This window comes from Macrobrachium nipponense, chromosome 21 (genome assembly GCF_015104395.2).
Source record: "Macrobrachium nipponense isolate FS-2020 chromosome 21, ASM1510439v2, whole genome shotgun sequence".
Lineage (NCBI taxonomy): Eukaryota > Metazoa > Arthropoda > Malacostraca > Decapoda > Palaemonidae > Macrobrachium > Macrobrachium nipponense.
The window spans coordinates 24488912-24512256 of record NC_087212.1 but is presented as its reverse complement, the minus strand read 5'-3'; the positions used below and the strand labels follow the sequence as shown (position 1 = coordinate 24512256).

The 23345-nt window shown below is 46.9% G+C and overlaps 1 protein-coding gene across 1 annotated transcript in view; it reads left to right on the top strand.

The window, feature by feature from the left end:
* The window catches only part of LOC135197850 (proton-coupled zinc antiporter SLC30A9, mitochondrial-like), a gene marked incomplete in the record, with an annotated part of 249988 nt that overhangs the window by 117104 nt on the left and 109539 nt on the right, over positions 1-23345 (top strand). Inside the window, 2 exon segments of the mRNA XM_064225031.1 lie at positions 19643-19780; positions 20839-20971. Coding sequence (XP_064081101.1) covers positions 19643-19780; positions 20839-20971 — 271 coding nt within the window.

Genomic DNA, 23345 nt, shown 5'->3' with positions numbered 1-23345 from the left:
GAGATCGCTATTTCACCCGAGTTATTTTTTTGTAACCATGCCTGGGGCCATACTAGTCGTGATAACATTATAAGAATCATTGAGTGTATAAGGTAGGCCTTAGTTCAAGTGAAATAAGTGCTCAAGTGAATTTTCAGAAGCGTACAGTGCTTAATATTATTGCCAAATACAAAGCCGGTGGGGAGAAGGAAATTCCAGTACATAAACATGGTGGCGGTGTTCCCAAGAAGCAGTCCCCGCGTGCCTTACGTTTCATTAAAAACAAACTTGAAGCTAATCCCATGTTAACAGCTAAAACAGTTGAAGGAAAAATTACCCAAAAGTGCTTGGTGAAACGAGTGTTAGGACACTTCAGACGTATAAGTGGAGATTTAGGATTTAAGAAAGTGAAAGCAAAGAAGAAACCACTCGTCACAGAGAAACAAAGAAGGCAAAAAAAGAGGTTGCTTTTTGTAAGAGGTTAGGAGTGGCCGCTAGAGAGGGTACGAAAGATCCTTTTCACAGACGAGGCTACATTTTACATTTCTGACCCCGCAGGGCAAAAGGTCTGGGTCAAGAAGGGTGGCGATCCTTATCACCCCAAAGCCACTGCTAAGACGGTCAAGTACCCCGCTTCTTTGATGGTCTGGGGTGCATTTGGGTACGGTGGTGTTGCTGATCTTGTTGTTTTACCAAAGGGACAAACTGTGAATGCCAACGTGTATTACGAGATCCTGAACTTGTACTTGCCCGATGCTTTTGAGAAGACTGGCACTGATATCCTGCAACAAGACGGTGCCCCTTGCCACACTGCAAAAATTATTAAGCAGTGGTTGGGGACTGTGATGTTAAATACATAAATGACTGGCTGGCAACTCCCCTGACTTATCACCCATTGAAATCTTTGGGCCATAATAAAAGCCCAACTTCGGAACAAGGACACGTCAACAGTGCCAAAAACTTGAGGAGGCCTTGAAGGAGTGCTGGGCTGCCCTTGACCCCCAAATCTGCCGTAACCTCATTGATAGTGTACCAAATAGGGTCACAGAAGTTATCAAGAGGAAAGGACTACCTTGCAAATACTAAAAGATTAATTGGTGAGTGTTCACATAAAGTTTTAAGCATATTTTTTCAGGATTATGTTTTTTTCATATTGCAACGTAGGGTGTCGAAATCACGAGGGGCGCTAACTGTATATTTGTTCCGACACGGCATACAAACCTTCGGTCCTTTTACAATAGGAAGGTACTAGCGGCAGCTGGATAGGTTGTAAGCTTTTCGAACAAGGGTTCGGTAGTTAACTGCTTGTCCGACAGGCGCGCGCGCGCGACTGGGAGGTAAACAAATCACTTTTGCTTTCGGCCTCACAGCGAGTGGACGTGTGTGTTCGACGCTCTCTGCCCGCTTCTCGTCGTTTGCTTTCCCTGAGTATATGGTTGTGTTTGTGTATGAGTTATCATTGTAAGTACAATCATTTCCTCTTTATTACTTCAATTGTGAATTGCTTGATCAATTATGGAGTCTCCACGCCCCGCTACCCTCCGGAGATTGTGCCCGGGTACCGAAGGGCGTAAATGCGGTAAGTTCCGCTCGTTTCCTGAAATTGATCCACATATTTTGTGCGCTCGGTGTCGGGGCTGGGAATGTACCCGAGCCGAGCCCTGTGAAGTGTGTATGTCTTGGTCGGAGGCGCAGTGGGGCTTGTACGAAGGTAGGAAGAAGCGAAGGCCTGCAAAGGAGTCGTCGGAAAGCTCTCCCGCGACTCCTTTGGTAACGGACACTTCGTCTTCTTTCCTGCCGCCCGCTCAGCTCCCACGTTTGGCGCCTTCCCCTTCGGGGGGGGTTTCTAGGTCCTTCTCCTCACCCGATCTGTCGAGTGTGGAGGAGGGCGCGAGATACCCCGATGTTGAGTTGTACTCTGGGTCCTCTATCCGTTCGTCTACATCGCAAGGACGGGTAGAGGATCCTGCTAATCACCCGACCTTTGCTTCTCAGGTGCTGTTGCCGCGAAGGACGACCTCGGACAGGTGTGAGTATCGTTGGGTCTGCAGGGCGTGCCGAGTGTCCAGGGGCTGCTCTATCATCTCGCTGGCTCTGTGGTGGTCACGCATGCTACGGTGACGACCACTACCACGACCCTTTCAACTCCTGGCTATGCTTCACCTCCTCACCTGGTGTACACCCCGCACGCGGTCTCTGTTCACCAACTACATCGTGCAGGGGCCAGTCGCCGTACCACGGGGGAGTGTGATGCCGCCGCCTGGGTTGGCCGTGCTGCCTCGACCGGACTTCGTGTGCCCGAAGAGCTCGCCCCTGGACCTCCCACCAGTACCTAGGATGTCTGTGCCGCTGGTCCGTCCACCTGGTCTACCTGTACAGCCTGCCGTACCTGCCGTACCTGCCCAGCCGCTGTTCACGGGACGTGATGTGCCGACACTGCTGCCGTTCCTGTATCTGTTCCTGCCGTCTCCTCTGCTGTTCCTGTGATGCCTGCACCTGCTGACGTTGTTCTGTTTCGTGGCGCCGCTGCTCCCGATGCCGATCTGTTGGACAGGTGCGTCCGGCCCTGTTGCTTCGGCAACAGCAGCCCCGGCTCCGCCCTGGAGACAGATCTGACATCGGTCCTGAGGAAGCTGACGAAGAAGAAGAAGAAGAGGAGGAAGGTGTCGTCGTCGTCTTCATCGTCTTCTTCGTCGTCGTCGTCGTCTGCCGCCTCTTCCCCTTCTTCTTCTAAGGCTCCCCGCCTAAGAAGAAGAGGTCGCCTCCTCCCCATAAGAAGTCTCCTTCGGGAGCTTCTAAGGGCCCGTCTCGCTCCGGTGAGACGGGGGGGGGTTCTTCCGCTGGTCACCCTGCTCCTTCGGGGGCAGGACCCGTCTCTTCTTCCGCAAGGAGAAGACTACGGGGTGACCAGAGGAGTGCCGCTAACACCGGCACTTCCTCGTCTGCTGTTAGTGGTTCGACCACGGCAACAGATCCGTCTCGGCCTCTCGTTTGCGAGAGTACCGAGTGTACGGTCGCCTACCAGCGACCGTGCAGCTAGGAACCAGACTCTGAGTCAGCTCAGCGTCAGGTTCACGGCACGGAGCGGAAGACTGGTGACAGCCGCTCACGCGACTCTCACCAGACCATCTCTCGCTCTCGCGGCGATCAGCTGGCTACCCGGGCTGACGTGACTGTCCACGACCGGCCACGGGCTGAGGCTGGGAAGAGGTCCCCCCGTTCGCCGCGGACCAGCCACGGCTGGTACCAGCGACGTGACGCGCCGTGAGGATATCCGCCACCGGTCTCACCGTGACAGTGGAGCTCGCCGGTCGCCTGACCGTCACTCTCACAGAGAACGATCGGGTACGGCGACCAGCACCAGCTCTTCTGACACACGAGCGCGGGGCCGCTGTCCTCAGTCCAGCCGTTCTCCACAGCGAGACGGCTCGACCAGGCCTGCAGCTCGATCGCCACCGCGGGTTGACGATCGCCTGCAGTCCTCCAAGCCCACTGGTTCTGCCAGCGAGCGAGGAGGGAGTGGTAACAGGTCTGCCTCTCCCATACCTTCAACCTCTCGGGTTACACCGGGAGGGACGAGGTATTGAGGAGTGATCGTGAGGGGTGTGCCCCTCAGGATCCCACCCCACGACGTCCTACGTACCAGGCACGGTTCTCGGAACCGGCCAGGTCGTATGCACAAGTGGCTGGAGGAGACCGAGAGTCTGTCGCTGTTCCTTTCCCCCCCCCCCCCCCCACCCCCCCCCCCCCGAGGGGGATGGGTCTCGGGAGCTGCTCCTGTCGAGGGACTGGATGGTCCTAACTCCGCAGGATGCAGTCACTCCTGAGATTCAGAGGAACTTTGCCGAGGTAATTGCGCTGATTCATCAGCACAACGACCCTCGGGGAGGATCGCCGCTCCCACCATCCGAGCCCACGTCCCGGCTCGAGTCGTTCTGGGGCCCGAAGAGGGAAACCCAGACCGACGGTGGGTTTGCCGCGTTCTGAGCTGGTCGACTCAGTGCTGGACCAGGTAGAATCTCTTGTCTCCGGGCAAAGAAGGTTCTCTCAAGTCTGGCAGGTCGAGCAAGCTGCTTCCACCTCCTCTGCTGCGACAGCGGCGTTTTTACGTGCCATCTGAGGACCCGATGCCGCCCAAACAGGTGAACCCGGAGTTAGCCAGGCTAACGCCGGGTGTGTCTCTGCAGCAGCTCCTGTCCGAGAACCTATGGTTCTCGCAGCAAGAGGCACTCGGCCTGGAATCCACTGCCATGGCAGCTTTCCAGGCCGTCTCCTGGATAGATCTGTGGTCCCTCACAGTATCTAAGGTCGCAGCCAAGAACCCCAGGGGAATTTCTCCCGAAGATGACTCGGCCTTTTAGGAGACTTGCCAGTCTAGGGGAAGAGCCATCTCCTTCCTTGCCCACCAGACGGTGAACCTGTGGGCCAACCTGGTTGTCCGACGTAGTACGCTGTCCTTACTCGAGTTTCCAGGGCGGCTGGGCGTGAAGCGGCATTGGGACTCCGCAACGGACCTTTACGGAGTTCCACGTCTCTCTTCCCAGGAGAGATGGTGGACGCTGCGGTGGACAGACGGCGCACTGACGACAGTGACCGTCTGGTTCAACAGGCAGTTTCGAAGGCTTCTGGGCAGCCTCGGGACTTGCGGCCAAGCCAAAGAGCTCGGCTAGCGCTTCCACGGTGGCTAAGACGGTAGCCGCGTCGAAGCCCCGGGGAAAGACTCTGTCTTCTTCGACTTCTGCAAAGGGAGCCGTAACCAGCCCTCCTCCCAGCCCTCCTTCTCCCGAGGAGCTCTGGGAAGAAGTCGAAGAAAGGGGGGAAACGCTAGGGACGGCGTTGCCCCCTCACCTGCTGCCGGAAGTGGGGGGGAGGGGGTGCCTGGCCAGCCATTGGGCAACTTGGCAGCGCTACGGCACGAGACCTGGATTGTAGATGTCCTTCGGGAGGGATATCTATTACCCTTCGAATCTCGGCCACCCCTCACCTCCAACCCGGTCCAACAGCATCGTACGTTCCAGGGTCATCGAAGGACGTAGCATTGAGACAGGAGATCAAGACCATGCTGAGCAAGAGAGCTGTAGAAATCGTCACGGATCAGTCACCGGGCTTTTACAGTCGACTCGTCCTGGTGGAAAAAGTATCACGGGAGGCTGGGCGCCCGGTGATAGATCTCTCTCCCCTGAATCGGTTTGTTCGCCAGACCCGGTTCACGATGGAGACGGCACTTCGTGCTCGACTCCATCAGGGAGAACGATTTCATGCTTTCAGTGGACTTGAAGGATGCGTATTTCCAAATACCCATTCATCAGTCCTCCAGAAAGTACCTCCGCTTCATCCTCGATGGGGACGGTGTACCAATTCAGGGCACTTTGTTTCGGTCTCTCAACCGCCCCACAGGTGTTCACGCGAGTGTTTCACTCGGTGTCTGCTTGGGCCCCATTCGCACGGGTATAACGTCTGATGAGGTATCTCGACGATTGGTTAGGTCCTGGCGAGCTCCCGCTCGCAGTTGCTACAGGACAGGGATCGACTACTCGAGTTCTGTCACGATCTGGGGATCGTTGTGAACTTCGAGAAGTCCGATCTCCAGCCCAAGCAGAGGATGAAGTACCTGGGTATGCTGATCGACACGGTAGCAGGGCGAGTCTTCCCCGCAGACTCGCGGATCAGCAGATTCAGGAGGCAGCCAACCAGTTCCTGTCTCGGCAGGAAACAGGTAGCTCAGCGATGGCAAGTCGTGATCGACACCTGTCGTCACTCGAGAAGTTAGTCCCTCACGGGCGTCTTCACCTGCGGTACTCTCCAGTGGAGACTAAAGGAGAGTTGGTCACAGGCGAACGGATCCCCCAAGCTTTCCAGTTGTCACTGACACAGGAGGTGAGGCAGGACCTTAGCCTGGTGGCTGGACGACAGGAACCTCTTAAGAGGAGTGCCTCTACGCACTCCCCCCCCGGACATGCAGCTGTTCACAGACCCATCGACTGAGGGTATGGGGCGCACACCTGGAGGAGTTGCTGACTTCAGGAGTGTGGGACGAGAACGACAAGCACCTTCACTTCAATGTACTGGAACTCAAGGCAGCGTTTCTCGCTCTCCAAGAGTTCCAGGACCGCTTGATGGGACACTCAGTGGTGTTGATGTGCGACAACACCCACGGTAGTGCCTACGTCAAACAAACAGGGGGGCCTAGTGTCTCTCCCGTTGTACCAGTTGACTCGGCAGGTGCACGAGTGGGCGAGGCACACTCAATAAGAGCTGTCGGCACGCTACATTCCAGGGAAGAGGAATGTAGTAGCAGACACGCTCAGTTGTCGGGATCAGGTGATAGGGACCGAATGGTCTGCACCAGGACGTGGCGGAAAGGCTCTTCGACCTGTGGGGCGACCAGTCGTGGATCTGTTCGCCACCCGCACAACAGAAAACTTCAGGTTTCCTTCTCAGCCGTGCCGGACCCATGGGCAGCTGCAGAGGACGCTCTTCAACACCCGTGGGACAACCTCTTTGCCTATGCCTTTCCCCCGTTCAGCCTGATTCGCAAGTGATCAGTCGAGCACTGGTCACCCCGAATTCTCAGGATGATCCTGGTGGCTCCCCAAATGGGCCACAGGCCATTTGGTATCCGGACCTGCTGGCTCTTCTCGCGGAGAACCGAGAGAGATTCCCCCTTGGCACAACCTTCTCGCCCAGCCACACGTCGAGCGGTACCACCAAGCAGTCCAGTCCCTACGACGTCACGGCTGGCTGTTATCCACCATTTCTTGCGAACGAGAGGCATTTCTCGTAGCGCAGCAACAGAGATGGCTGGGAAACGTCCGTCAGTCCTCTGCAGCTGTGTACCAAGGGAAGTGGGCCGTTCTTCTTGTGGTGGTGTCGTAGACGGGGTCTATCTCCTCTCAGAGCCACTCTTCAGCAGGTAGCGGATTTGTTTCCTCGTGTTTTCTTCGCCGGGAGAAGCTCCTCTCAGTCCCACAGTCAAAGGATACAGAGCCGCCCTGGCGCGTCTGAAACTGAGGGGATTTGACATCTCGAACTCGTTCGAGATCTCCTTGCTTATGAGGAGCTTCGAAAGGTCTTGCCCACCCAGGGAACTCAGGCCCCCTGCGTGGGATGTGACTCTCGTCCTTAGGAGTTTGACTCGAAGACCCTTCGAGCCACTCCGAGAGTCGTCAGACAGGGATCTGACCCTCAAGACCCTCTTCTTGCTGGCCCTGGCATCGGCGAAGAGAGTAGGGGAACTTCATGGTCTTTCCTATGATGTACGACACTCCAGGGGATGGGGATCTGTGACGCTCGATTTCGTCCCGAACTTCGTTGCGAAGACTCAGAAACCGTCGATCCCTGACGACAGGTTCGAGTCTTTCACGATTCCCTCCCTAATTTAGGGACTTCACCGATAATGATGCGGATGAGATGCTGCTTTGTCCTGTGAGGGCGCTACGGCGCTATCTGAAGAAAACTCGACACCCTCAGGCCTGAGTTGTCGACGCCTCTTCGTTAGCACCGGGGGTAACCAAGAAAGAAGTATTCCAAGAACACACTTTCATTCTGGCTGCGTGGGTCATCAGGAGGGTCGTATGAGGCTGATGGTAGTGACGACATCCGTACGTCCCGTCGAGAGCCTCACGAAGTCAGAATATTGCCCCTCGTTGGCGTTTTCGTAAGAACTTCTCCGTGGCGCAGGTCCTGAAGGCAGGTGTCTGTCTAAACCAGACTACCTTCACCTCCTTCTACCTTCGGGATATTGCCCACAGGTCCTTGGATACATTTTCCTTGGGACCGTGGTGGCTGCTCAACAAGTTGTGTAGCTAACCCAGACCCTCGCAGGCTGAAACAGCATCGAGTCCTGGTGTGACTGTGTGGATGGATTGTGTGATTGAGTGAGTGACTGGCTCCCTCTTCCCCATCTTTTCCTCCCCCTCTACCTGTGGGCAGAGGGCCACGGTCGTCACTACGCTGGATGAGGACGAGATGCAGGTGAGCTATATGACAGAGCCCCATCCTATCCCTTTTCACTAGGGATAGGAGCAGAATATCCACACTTCCTCCTACAAGGGGGGGGGGGGGGGAAGTGATGCCTACAAGAGTCAAAACCCATGACTTTATATTTGCTCCTGTACAGGAACAAGTTCTTACATTGCTGGTACGAAGATATACGCTTGCCTCTCTCTTAGTACTCGGTCCAGAGTTGACCATTGATCCTGCGGTGCACACCCCGATCAATTGGACAGAGGCTTGGATCCCTCCCACCCTCGCTCTTACGACCAGGGAGACTTCCCAAGGTTGGGCGAACACCAGTCTGTTCACAAAAGACTCAGATTCCTCCCACCAAGAAGTGAGTCTTCCTATTGTAAAAGGACCGAAGGTTTGTATGCCGTGTCGGAACAAATGACAATTTGTCTAAAATTGCATTTTTCCTAACTATACAAACCTGAGGTCCTTTTACACATAGCCCCACCTCATGCCACCCCTCACTCTGCAGTTTTTGCTTGGGCCAAAAGCAAAAGTGATTTGTTTACCTCCCAGTCGCGCACGCGCGCCTGTCGGACAAGCAGTTAACTACCGAACCCCTTGTTCGAAAGCTTACGACCTATCCAGCTGCCGCTAGTACCTTCCTATTGTAAAAGGACCTCAGGTTTGTATAGTTAGGAAAAATGCAATTTTAGACAAATTGTCATATATATATATAAAGGTATAAGCCACGAAGGAAAGAAGGAAAAATAAACAATAGAGTTTCTGCAAGATCTTTCGACTCACGTCCTTTACTCTTCCGAGTAAAAGACGTTGAGTCAAAAGATCTTGACGAAAGAGTCAAAAGATCTTGCAGAAACTCCATTGTTTATTTGTTCCGATACGTAATACAAACCTTTCGGTCCTTTAACAATAGGAATATACTTTCTGCGTAGCTGGAATTACGGCCGTTGAATCTTGAACAAGGTGGTTAGGCAGTAACTACCGTGGGGCAGGCTAGCCTGCCCGGATGTAAACACTCCACTTTACTTTTGGCCGTCTTCCGAGGAAGATGTGTGTTTGTGAGCTCCGGCTGACTGGTCGTTAATCTTTTTTCCCGGTGGGATCCTTTTGGTTTATTTTTTTGTATTTAAATAATTACAGTAGGGCCTCGATAATTGCGGGGGATAGGCCCCAGAACCCCCCGTGATAAGTAAATACCCGTGTTATCCTGGTACCCCCCTAAGAATTGCTTAGACTGCCTACTTTAATAATTAACCCACCCAAGACCACTATTTCAATGTTTATAACTGCCTACTTTAGTTCAAGCACCAAATATGTCTTCAACTATCACCTTAAACTAAATTCAAGACAGTTTCAAAGTTATTCTTTCCTATCTTCAATTTCCCCTTCATCAGATCAGCAAACAAAAGTATATTACCTAACAATGCCTTTCTATTTTCATGATTTGGCTGCTGCACCAAGCTAAAAGTACATAGTATATCTATTTTTGTGAATGAACATATTTATGATAAAAAAAACATGATTTACTGTAAAGATTACAGCACCCAACTATAATATTAATATATAAACAGCAAAATACATCAATAAAAATCTAGTTTTGTCTTTTGGTTACGTTTAGAATCAGCTGATGGACGTTTACTACCGAAAGAATTATTTTGGAAAACAATTTAGTTGCTAAAAGAAACAAATTTATTAATGGAATTATTATTATTTTTAACTTTGTATATAATAGTTTCAGTAATTCATATTTCATTGAGAGAGAGAGAGAGAGAGAGAGAGAGAGAGAGAGAGAGAGAGAGAGAGAGAGAGAGAGAGAGAGAGAGAGCAGCAGCTTGGGATGAGAGTAACTGTTGAATAGCTTGAGAGAGCATATTAGGACGAGCGTACTGTTACTAGCTTAGCTTGAGAATAACAATGAAATTTGTATTTTAAATATTTTTATGGTGATAAGAAATGAAACATGGATATTGATAAGATATTCTCTTGTATACTGTTATAATGTGATAATCATTGAGTCAACTATAAAAGTTGTATTGAAGCAGTTTCGTAAATCACAGAAAGAATAAAAGACCATTTTGTTCTTTTATTATGATAATAATAGATCAGTATTATAGTTTTCTCTGCAAGTGATAAAAGAGAGAGAGAGAGATTTTGCTATTTACATTCATAGTATTTGAAAATTTGTAAATGAGTATCCTAAAAATGCATTTACTTATGAAAAGAAGAAGAAAACACAGTAATTAGTGAATCTAGCTCTAAGAAAAAGAAAACAGTAATTAGTGAATCTTGCTCTATGATAAAATTCGCGATTTCGTTAAATTTCAGGGATGTACGTAGTATTTGGGCTCCACAAAAAAAGTAAGTAAAGTGATTTATGACAGAATTTAGAGGATACTTACGTAAAATTACATCGGTAGTTTGTAGAACAGTGTAACCACTATCATATTGTGTAAAGATAGTATGTACGAACGAGACTAGGTTTGGTGACATCATGGTGGTCATACGTATTTTTTTCGTGAATGAATATACATTTATGATAAAAAAAATAGTTACTGTACTGCTTAGAGTACCATACTAGAAATAATAGATTAAAGGATATTTCGCGCAGCGACACGAGCTGAGCCCAGAAAAGTAATTATTGCATGCTGTAAACATGTAAAGTGTATTTTTGTCTTTTGAAAAATGCATTCCCCAAGGAATTATTCCTTGAAGAAACTTTTTATTATGAAGATATGCCAATAATATATAAGATATGCATTTTATTATGAATATAATTATTACAATAATACATAAGGTAAAAATGGTTTTATTACGTTTACGCTTCGTCGCCGATCGCATAATCTATGACAATTATCGTTTGTATGACTGCAGTGTTCAGAGAAGTTGATTACATTATACCAAAACAATAATGAAGTTCGAATTGAAAATTAATGTTTTCCTAAATGTTATTACTACTGTAATTACGCTACTACTATTAACATTTCTAAAAGGATAAGAATGACAAAGGTGCTGTTAAGTGTAACTCAATGTTTACATTTCTGCTGGCCGCTCAATTACAAGTTGATGTCAATAATGTGGGATTATTCCATGAATAGGCTATATATTATGAAGATTTGCCAATAATAAGGTGAGAATGGTTTTATTACCTTTATTGTCAGTTAATATCATATTGTGAATCTGTTCATGCATTTGTTGGTTATCAGAACCAGACGAGGCTCAGCCTACCACGGATTCATACCAGTGATATAGACTGAGAAGTGGTCCAAGGAAAAACCCGTGATTAACTGAATCTGTGATTGCTGATCCGCGAGTAAGCGAGGCCCCACTGTATGCATATACGGTGTTTGATATAAATACTAAACAAAGGTTTGTCCTTGGTTTTTCAATTAATATACAAACCCACTTTTTGTGATAGCCTTTGTAACCACCCCTCTACTTGTGTTAAGAGCCGGCGGCTAAAGTATGCCAACATATTATTTACATTCTTTCGCCCTTTAATACTGGCTCAGACCTGCATGAGGATGAGATATGTATTTATCGTGAGGATGAGACATGTATTTAATGTAAGTGGTATTGATCCTGTAGCGGGACATGTATTCATCCGGAAATTATGCTTACGCTTGGGAATTACCAAGGGAACTGCAAAGGTTTGTCCATGTTTGTTGTTATGGTAATTTCTCTTCTCCTACTTCCTTTCACTTACTATCGGAAGAAGGTAGAAGGATGGGCGTGCGGTGTGCTGATGTTGGGGGATCTCCTCTCACTTCGGAGGGCGGCGCCCTTGGATGTGTGAGGAGTATCCTCATTACTTTAATCATTTATTCCTTATTTTACAGACTAGTGGTGATTGTTTTTTCAGCAGTACTGGTTGGATGCTCTTCGTATTGGATCCTAACCTTGGAATTGTACCTTGACTCGTAGCATGTTGCGTACCGATCCTCGAGTGTGTGTACTGATCCCCCTGCTGATAATCATTTTCATTACCACTACTCCCGGGAATTATGTCACTGAACAAAGCTGTCGCGCTGCCCTGTGAGGTTTTCTACTCCTGATGGTGGAAGTCTGGCAGAAGGAGAAACCGAAGAGGAAGAGAGCTCATCAAGTGTCATCATCCTCCTCCTCAAGATCTTCATATCTTCATGGACCGGGAACCGTCTCGGCTGCCCGCTTGCGAGCGTTACCGAATGTATGGTTATGTACGGGTGACCGTGCAGCCAGGGTCCAGACTGCGAAGTTCGCTCCCCGTGTCAGGACCCAGGCACGGAGCGGAAGATGGTAGGAGTCGCTCGGGAGACTCTCGCCAGACCGGCGATCACTCGCAGCGATCGTCCGGTGCCCAGGGTTGACGTGACGTTCCCGCTGGTCCGTGCACGCAGAGACTGGTGGAGGCGGACCAGTCTTGGGGGTGGCAGGCGCTTCACCAGTCAGGTAGGAGTTTCGTAGCCCTCCTCGAGGAAGCGTTCTCTCCACTGCTACTCCTGCAGGTCCCTCCGGACAGGTGCAGTTGGGCCGTGTTGCTTCGGCAACTGCCCCAACTCCGTCCTGAATGGAGGACTTGTCGGTTGTCCTGAGGAACTGGCGAAAGAGGAAGTCTAGGAAGAAGAGGAAGGTGTCGCAGTCGTCTTCTGCTGCCTCTTCCCCTTCGACTTCTGAGGCCACCCAGCCGAAGAAGAAGGTAGCCGCCTCCCCCCCAAGAAGTCTCGCTCAGAGACCTCTAAGGGTCTGTCCCACCACAGTTGGGGCTTCCGCTGGTCCTCCTGTTCCTTCGGGAACGGGGCCTGTCTCTCCTTCCGCAAGGAAGAAGATGACGGGGACCAGAGGGGTACCGGCCTCCTCTCCTGGCGCCAGAGGTTCCGCCTTGACGCCAGGTACCTTTTCGGCCTCTCATTCACGAGAGGTACCGAGTGTACGGTCACCTGCGGGTGACCGTGCAGCCAAGACCCAGGTAACCAAGTTTGCTCGGCGCCAGGATCCAGGCACAGAGCGGAAGACTGGTGGTAGTCGCCCAGGTGACTCCCACCAGGCCAGTGATCGCTCTTGTGGCAAGTCGCCGGTACCCAGGGTTGACGCGACGGTCCCAGACCAGCTGCGGGCTGAGGCGAGGAAGCGGTCCACCTCGGTCGCCTGGACCAGCCTCGGCTGTCCAGGCGGCGTGATGCGCCGTGAGGACAGACCTCGCTCCCACCGAGACAGCGGACTCTGCCGGTCCCCTAACTGCCGCTCCCACTGGGACCGGGTGGAGAGGGGGACCAGCAGCAGCTCTTCTGACGCTCGGGACCGTCACCGCAGTTCTCGGTCCAGCCGCTCTCCCCAGGAGAGCTGCTCGACCAGGCCTGCAGATCGATCGCCACCGCGGGTTGGCGAACATCTGCAGCCCCCCCAAGCACGCCGGTTCTGCCAGTAGGGGTGGGGGGGGGAGCGTCAGGCCTACCTCTCCTATCCCTTCAACTTCCTCAGGCTACACTGGGAAGGGTGGGGCGATCAGGAGTGATGGCGAGGGGCGCGCCCCTCGCGCTCCCACCGCGACAGCGGACTCTGCCAGTCCCCTGACCGCCGCTCCCGCCGGGACCGGACGGATAGGGGGACCAGCAGCAGCTCTTCTGACGCTCGGGACCGTCACCGCTGCTCTCAGTCTAGCCGCTCGACCAGTGCAGCCCGATCGCCAGCAGCTCTCCTGAAGAGGCTGATGCTCCGTTCTTAGTCCAGCGTTTCTCCGCAAGAAGACTGCTGGTCCAGACTGGCTGCTCAATCGTCACCGTGGTTGATGATCGCCTACACTCCTCCCAGCCTACCTGCTCTGCTGGTAGGCAGGGGAAGAGCTCTCATAACCGCTCCCGTGACATAAGAGACCAACGCTCCGTTCCTTGGTCCAGCGTTTCTCCACAAGAAGCCGCTGGTCCAGACCTGCAGCTTGTTCGCTACCGTGGGTTGGTGATCGCCTGCAGTCCTCCCAGCCTACTGGTTCTGCTAGTAGGCAGGGTAGGAACATCAGGTCTCCCTCACCTGTCCCTTCAACCTCCTCACTGGGAGAAACGAGGCGAACAGGAGTGACCGTGAGGAATGCACTTCTTACGGTCTGGCCACGAGGCTGGTTCGGTCTTGGGACCAACAGATCCTCGCTCAAGTGGTTGGAGGAGATTGTGGGGGGCTGGCGAGGACGAATGACGCTTACCAGACTCTCGGAGGGATACTGCAGAGCGTTCTCCGTAGGATTCCACGTTGGGGACTACGTTCTTGGGGGAGACCTTTGGGTCCTACCGGACCCTAAGTCCCCGTCGTTGAGGAAGGATCTTGCCCCATCCTCAATTTCTATGGGAATCGGGAGGACTACCACCCGATGATCGTCTGATGAATTCGGTGGGGGTTTCGCCGAGTGCTTAGAGTTCTTCAGAATTTCTAGCACTCTCCGAATGTTCTGGTCTTCTACGATCTGCAAACACTTTGGCGAAACCACGGTCCAGAGTGGGCGAGACGAGAATCCCAGATAATTGTTGCTACGATAATTGGCTATCTCGCCGAATGCTCGAATTCCCGGAATTTCTAGCGTTCGAGAAAGCACTGCTGCTGAAGGAAGAATATCTCGGGAAGGGCTCAGCCTGGATGGACCTGACTGTCCGTTGCCTCAGTAGGCGGCCAACCCTGGGATAGAGAAGAACGGGTGGAAACATCCAGTTTGGCTTGAACTATCGTCTTTGGTATCCTGTTATCACCATAGAAGTCTTCCTTCGGGGAAAACTTCTCCTTCACTCTCTTCATTAGAGAATGAAGGGTGTTGGCTTTCAGTCCTTATTCTTGTTCCTCGAATGGAAGAGAATTTAGGAGGGAGGTCTATGTACAGGAACCTACAAATATACTACGCATATTGCCCTCACGACCTGCTTCCGTTATCAGTTGAATTGTCGGAGGTGTAGGCACATACCGTAGTTAACTCTACAGGTTGTGACCGAGACAAATAGTATCTTTGTAATTGAACTCCAACTTGGGACTGCCCTGCAAACCTCCCAGGAGTTACCAGTTTCGATTTTGAGATACTACTTATGGTATTGTTACAACACCACCACCTCAGCGTTTGCATTCACTGAAATCCGTTTCGATTAAATGTAAATGCTCGAGCATATTTTTTTGCGCTCGATGGTTTTAACCGAACGCATTCCTTCTTGGAATGGATTACCTGGCAACTCAGGACGACAAGTGAGTGAGAGCTAGCGGTATTGGGCTGCCTGCCGCAGCCCAGTACCAGTTGGCTCTCCGAGATAGCACGGTCGGATTATGTCTCTCTCCTCTACAATGATTGACTACCGAACCGAATCTCTGCCCGGCAATCACAGACTTAGGTCTCTGGTTGGCTGGAATTCTCGCATACGTGAATGACCATCTCTACTGCATCGCCTTGGACATTGCGAGAATTTTCAGACAGAGATATCTCAATAGACTCGCTATCATCTTTCTGTTTACCGCACAGTAACAGAAGTCTGTAGGCTAGTCTCCCGCTGCATCACACCTGCAGCTGCGATAATGCAGAATGATTTCTTCAAACATGAGTTTTTCTTCTAAATATATCTCGTATTTGTAGGTGTGCAATTGTTCATTGTTCACCCCGAATTGTAGATGTATAACGGAAGACATCGCCTGTTCCCAGCCCTGCCAGCTCTACTTCCAAGTATATAGATGTCCTCCCTGGATAACCTGGGAAGAAGATGATGATGATTCAACCCATGAGAAGCGGTTCTTCAGGCAGTAGATCCCTGTGTTTTCATTACTGAAAAGAGCTCTGCTTTCATTGCAACTCCGACTTCTCACTGAACAGCAATGAAGTAGCGGTTTAGCGTTTTCAGTCCTTTGTAAATCACAGGGATTAAACCGTCTTCGCGGGTTGGTGTCATCGGTGGGACTTTTCTAAGTTCAGAATCTTGAGAGTTACTTCTCTCGATTTGACTGTGAAGACGTAGGTCTGCATTCACCTACCACCTTCGTCTTCAACGGCACATAGTGTTGTTTCTCCTTAGCTGAGATTCAACTACTATGAGAACTTCTGTCTTAACATCAGGGACCTCGGTCTCTAGAAGGCAATTGACTTTCGCCTGTTGGGGACATGCCTTGAGAGAATCATCATCTCGCCTTCCGGCATCGGTGGCAACAGATAGACGATTTGTATGGTCTCTTGGCATAACCCTTCAAAAGGCGAGGGTCACGTGACTACGCCTCGGATGCTTGGACAGCTTGCCTCACACAACTGAACGCAGTCAGTCGGCAGGTGTCGAAGCGTCCAAGACCATCACGAGCTACGCTGTGGACTTAGTTCGGTTGTTCCAGATCAATCATTACTTCGTCCTATTAGCGTGTTCTGGTACCCATAACCATCAACACCCACCATGGAGTGTCGGTGTCCTATCCACCGCGGAGACGTAGAGACTTCACCGCAGTGGGGTACAAGACCGCGAGAGACTTCACTGCAGTGGGATACGAGACCGTGAGACACTTCGCTGCAGACGGATAGACCAGTATGGATAGGTCATCGCGACTATATCCTTCTTTCCCTCCGGGACTGCCCACAGGTCCTTGGAACCTCATTTCCCTGGACCAGTGGTGGATGCTTGCAAGATGTGTTTGCTTACCCAGCTCCTCGACATGACAAGTTGCATCTCGTCCATGGTGTGCAGTTGTAGAGGTAAGAAGGATGTGAGAGTGACTGGCTCTCCCCCTTCCACGCCTCTTCTCTCCATTCCTCTCCTTCGGGTTGAGGATAGGATTCGAACTCACACTGGCTGGTCGGACGATTGATGCGGTAAGCCTATACATAAGCATCCTTTTTATGTTTCTTATCAGAAACATAGAAGCAATTTCGCTCCTTCCTCTAGCAAGAGGAGGAAGGAGACTGACAATAATGCAAACCCTTCCCAGAACTTCACATTAATGTCTCCGACGCCAATATTCTTCACAGCCCTTTTTTGGATGAGTCACGATCCCTCACTCATTTCGAAAAGGGCCAGAAGTCTGACTCTTGATCACGCAGCTCCTATAATTTGATCAAGTTGTCAGAGGCAGCAGGGCACTCCTCCTTGCTCTTATGACCAGGAGGAGTAGCCTAGGTGCGCAGAACTCCAGTCAGTTCTAGAGGCTCACTCAGATTCCTCCCACCAATCAGTGAGTCTTCCTATTGTTAAAGGACCGAAAGGTCTGTATTACGTATCGTAACAAATAACAATGTCGAAAATTGTATTTTTCCTAACTATACAAACCTGAGGTCTTTTAACAAAGATGCCCACCTCATGCCACCCCTCAATCTGAACCTGGGCTGAAAGGCAAAGTGGAGTGTTTACATCCGGGCAGGCTAGCCTGCCCCATGGTAGTTACTGCCTAACCACCTTGTTCAAGATTCAACGGCCGTAATTCCAGCTTAGAAGTAAACAAGTTACAAAGTGGGTTTCTTTTTCAATTATTATTATTATTATTATTATTATTATTGTTATTATTATTATTATTATTATTATTATTATTATCATCATTTGAAAATATTAATAAACATATTATACATGTGTACCATAAAAATCTCTCATCTCAATAAAGAGAGAGAAAAACACTCCCTCCCCTCCTGTCACATTACTTGATATTTAACAGCTATTGGACCTCAGCTTGGACCTGAAGTTCGAAAGAAAGATGCGTGAAGACTGGGATTCCCTTCATCCTTACATAATTTTTTAGATTTATAAACTAAAATCTTACTAATTCACTGTAGTATTTTCTTTAATGAATTGATTGCTCTTTACATTAATATTAATATTTAAAAATTAGTAAATTGTTTATTTATCATGCAAAAAACACATCTCTGTAAGAGAAAGAGAGAAATATTATTGTTATTATGTGATATCATTTAATCTTATTAAACTTGCTAATACAGTATTGCTCAATATTAATATTTGAAAATTAGTAAATCATTTTTGTATCATAAAAATGTATTTAGTCATGAAAATAACATCAAAATAGGTACACTAATTAGTGATTATTTATTGTTGGAAAAACCCGCGAATAGTTGAATTCCCCGCAAATAATGGGTAGATATGATCCAGAGAGAAATCTGTAAATCCGTGAGTCCGCTAATCCGGAGAACACGAATACTGGGGGCCCACTGTACTTACCCAGTAATTATATGATCAGAGCCCACCTGCCTTCCCTCTGATGGACATTATACATGAAACACAATGAAGTGCTTTGCTAAGCAGTTTGGGGACGCCACTGTATGTCTACACTGAACAATCGAAGCGCTACCCGCAAAATTTGAATTAGGCTGCTGTACGTTGGAATACGTTGGAAACTATAGCTATATAATTACTGGGTAAGTATAAACAAAACCTTATTACATTATAAAAATATTTTCAAATACAGTGGTTCCCCCATATTCGCAGGGGGATGCGTACCAGACCCCCTGCGAATAGTTAGAACCCGCGGATAGTTGGAACCCGTATAAAAATGCTTAAAAGTGCCTATTTTGTTAGTTAAAACTCAAGAAAAATCTGCTAAAAATGTTTATACTTGGGTTTTTAAATAGTTGTCACAAAAAGTGCATTTTATGATAAAAAAAAAAAAAAAAAAGAATTTGCGGATGTTTCTCATAGAAAAATACTAAGAATAGGAGAATTTCCTGTGAATAATGGGGAATATGTTCCACAGAAAAATCTGCAAGTCCGGAGAACACGAATATTAATAAGATTAATAAAAGAAATAGCGATTCCCAGTGTTTTTATCCACTTCGAGAAAGGAGGGCGGGGGAGTAAATTACAGTTTGATATACCTATTGGCAGAGGAGAAGGGGTCAGAGAACGGAACCGCCGATAACCGGGGAATGCCTGTATAGGCAGTCCCCGATTATTGGCGATCTGGTTTTATGAGGCTTGTCTAGCTCCATAAAATCATAAATTTATGGCGCCATAATGGGACGAGTTCCGGCTATTGGCGCCATAAGGGTACTTATGGCACCATAACTGGTTACCAGCGCCATAAGCGCCATTATGGCGCCATAAATCACTGAGTTTTGGTTAATGGCGGTTTTCGCTTATCAGCACACCCCCGAACGGAACCTCTGCTGTTAAGCTGGGACTCTGTATATTGTGTTAATAACATATGTGACAAGAATACTAACGTATCTGACAAGAATAGGTAATGATACAGTAGGCCCCCATATTTCGCGGACTCGTGAATTCGCGGATTTCTCTCTGGACATTATTTACCGGAAATTTGCCTATTCATAGTATTTTTCTATGATAAATATCCAGAAATTCCTGGCTTTTTTATCAGTTTAATCATAAAATGCACTTTTTGTGATAAAACTTAAAAAAACAGGTATAGAAATTTTAAGTGGGTTTCTCTTGAGTTTTACCTACCGAAATAGATTGTTTTCAGTGTTTTTTATAGGGTTCAAACTATTCGTGGATTCTAACTATTTGTGGGGGGGGGGGTGTGTGTGTGGTACACATCCCCCGCAAATACTGGGGGACCACTGTATAGTCATTTTATCATTTTCAAGATGATAGACCTTAGAGTCATATACTTTAATTAGTGCTTTTCCCCATCTGGTATGTCATGTGTTAATTAAGGATATGAAAAATGCTGCTGTTCAACATTGTTTTATTTAAATGTAATTTGATTGCATGCATTAATGTAAATTATTTTGACATTTAGTTCCTTATCTTTCTAGCAAGCAGACCTCATTCATCCTTATGGTTACACCACTATGAGATATGTATCTTCGCTGATATCAGGAGCCATGATATTTTGTGTTGGCGCGGGTCTCTCTTTCCAACATGGTATATCAGCGCTTTTGGAACCAGCAGAGGTATGTCAAGTGATTTTATTTATTTCTTATGACTACATAGATGTACGTATATGGTATGTGATACCAGACCTAACAATGTCTACAACTGGAATGGTTTTATATTGTGGATGTAGACTTAGTATCTTTTATATCTGATAATGTATTTTATATCCTCGTATAATTGGGTGTAAAATTATCAGCATTTAAACTTATGGATTAGAATGTTTAATTACTACAGTAATTTACTGAAAGTCATATATTTTTATTTGAAATTATGTGCTATGTTTAATTATGTTTGATGATTGAGATGGGGTACTTTTCCTCAGTTTAAAAATGTTTTTTATATAGTTGTCTCATTTTGTGCATGTGGTTCAGAATTTCACTTTTGTGCCATAAAATTTCATGATAGTCTTTCAGAATTCCGTGAGTGATAAATAAAGAAAATGGTGATAGTACAAAAGACAACCATATCATTAGCATTTTCAGTGTTGTGACAGTAAATAAAGGACAACTCATTGAACCTTAGAGCGAATTGATTTAAAGTGTCAGGGTACATTTTCTTTGTCTGATCAAAATTTCATTTGATAATCAGAGTTGATTTATCTGCTTAGTTTCTCAACTAGGAATTAGTTACAGCCATTCAGTAGGGAATTTCTGGCAGTTGCCTTCATCCTTGGCACTTAGGGAAAACATCTTAGACCTTTCTTCCTGTAACTTAGTAACCACTTGGCTCTGGAAGTGAAACAGAATTAATAGGTTTAAAATGAAGCATAATGTAAAAGAAGAGAAAAAACTTCATCCAGTGAATGATCAGCACCAGTTTACCTTTACCATGATGTATTTTTTAATTTGAGCTTGGTTTAATTTTTCACATTAGGCAGATAGCATTTCTTTAAGGTTTTGTAATTACAAAACCTTAAAACTAATGAAAATAGATTTATGGATTTTACTTGATATGATATAAGTTCTTTAATATTTTTTTCTGAGTGCCGTATGGAGCTTGATGTAGAGAGTTATATTAAAAAAAAATTCTTATTGGTAATGTTAAGACATCATAATAAATGTAACTTATCATCCAGCAGGTAACGCCACTCTATTGGGCCTTCTACATTTTAGGGGGTTCACTCATAACTGAAGGTGGAACCCTTTTGATGGCTGCTCATTCCATTAGAAAAGGAGCAATTGCACAGCAAATGACCTTCACTGAATATGGTATGTTTAGATACAGTTTTTGAGATATGATCTGTGTGATAATTTAGCATGACATAGCATACATATTTCATCACCCTGTGTAGGAATATAGTTCTTCCATCTAATCTGTGGTCTACCTTCCACTGAGTCAGAATTTTGTACTTTTATTGCCATGTCTTACCGAACAATTATACAGCCATAGGTTCACTACACGGTTCTCTGCCATGTTAGAAACCTACAGCTGTATAATTGTTTGATAAGTATTCAACAAATTTAATTTTATTATAAAAATTACCTAGGAGGGGTTATTGCTTTTAGTTGCCTTATGCAGCAGTATAGCTATTTTGCAGCAGTATAGCTAAAGTCCCGGTTGTATTGGTCTTCAGTTATCAATCAAATGTTTTTTTATTCAACCTATTCAACCTTGGTCCAATTTTTAATTTTCCTTTAAGAACAATTCCTCAGACCAAGCTCTGAGAATTGTATTTTGTCATCTGGTGGTCTCAGTAAACAGCTTCAGAAGTGATATCTTCTTTGTGAGCAAGTACGCTCACCCATTGTATGCGCAGGAGTTGCCAGATCTTACAGATTCCTTGCTATACAATCTTTGATTGTTTTAACCAGTCCAACTGGCGCACTAGATTATCCTATTGTTAAGACCTCAGGTTTGTTAGTTATGAAAAATACAAATTTATTAAAATATTTGTCCATTTTTTAATGTGTTAGAATGATCTTTGATCAATTTTCTATTAGTTCTCTGATACTTTACAAGATCTTTTCATTTTGAATAGGTATTAAATGTGGTAAAGCATTTTATTTTTGATGAATTCTACCTACTGTTAAAGTTAGTTATATCTCCGCGCTGATTAGGCGAGTTGGCTTTCAAACAAAAAATCAAATGGCTGCCCTGATGACTATCTAGTTTACCTGTTTTCCACCAGGTGTGTTTCAAATGTTTTAGCTCTTGTCAGAATTCTTGCCGCCACTGCGGTTAGGCAATTGTTGGTATTCTATGAAGTTTGGCTGTTTTACACCTGTTTACGGTATTGTAATTTCATTTTCTTAGGCTATATATCCTGGAAGCAAAACCAATAACATCAGGCTATGTTGGAATGATTTTGGTGTAAGGAGGGTGTTGGAATTTGAAGTAGATCAACATTCGATTTGCACTAGTTGCAAGGGTACAGAGTGCGATCTTGGAACTAGATGTGAAGAATGTAAGGAATTGTCCCGGGAAATTTATGCCAGAATATGTTAGGTATAGGAAAGAAGGAAAACTGATAGATTGCAAAAGTAATTTGGTTAGGTCAAGACTTAAACCTGTAGTTCTATGCCACTTAGTGTCCCTTCATCTGCAGCTATCCTTACTCAGACTAGGCATTTTGGTAGTGCTAGTATTGACTTCCTTACTAGAGTTCTGCCTTCTGCTCCCCATTCGGTTCAAGAAAAGCGTATCGAGAAGTTAGAATGTAACATTAAACCAATTTTTAGTTCTAATACAAGTTGAACTGAGTTTGTGACAGGAATGTTCCGAATCCCTCCATAGTGTGTGCTCTGTTTCACATTCCTCTGTTAGAAGTAAGGTGTAGGTGCCCTCGTTTATATGAAGCCCAAGCCTAGGACTGCCCTGCAACAGTTGGTAGTGTCCGCTGCCAGGGAACTGGGTCGGTTCTCGGGATGATGGGGTTCTGTGCCCTCCAACACCTACTTTGCCCTTTTCACGGCCTGAATCTCGCGTAAGGGCCGTTAGAGCATTTGCCTAAGGATCATTTTGGTAAACGTTAATCCTCACTCCATATGCGCATTCTGTCGTCATCAACACCTAGTTTGAGGTGTTAGCATGCATAGGATTAATAATATATAATATAGGTACAGGCAGCCCGCGGTTACCGTCGCCATCAGTTAGCAGCATTTCAGTTTTACGGTGCTTATTAAATATATTCATAACTGGGTTTTACATTCCATAGAGTTTATAGCAATTTTCTTGCTTCTATTTAGCGTAAATTGATCTATAGAAACTATTCATTTGTGATAAGGTTATTGTTCTTTATATGAAGTTTTTAACTTGAAAATTTATGTAAATAAGTGAACTAGACTTGGTTATTTTTTTCGTTAATAGATGGCGCTATTGTCTGGTTATCAGTACATAGTACATATTTCAGTACTTGCCGAAGCACCAAGAGACCATCCTAAAATACAAACTAATGAATATGCATCTATTCCTTGGCTCTTTTAAAAAGTTATGCTTTACTTCACTATATCCAATAATAGTGTATGTAGTCTCATATTACTACATGTAGTAATATTATAAAATACAGACAAAGCAATCTATGTTTTGCTTTGGAAAATTCAGCTGAGGGCAGAGGTAAGATTATTTCACTTTATTTAACTCAGT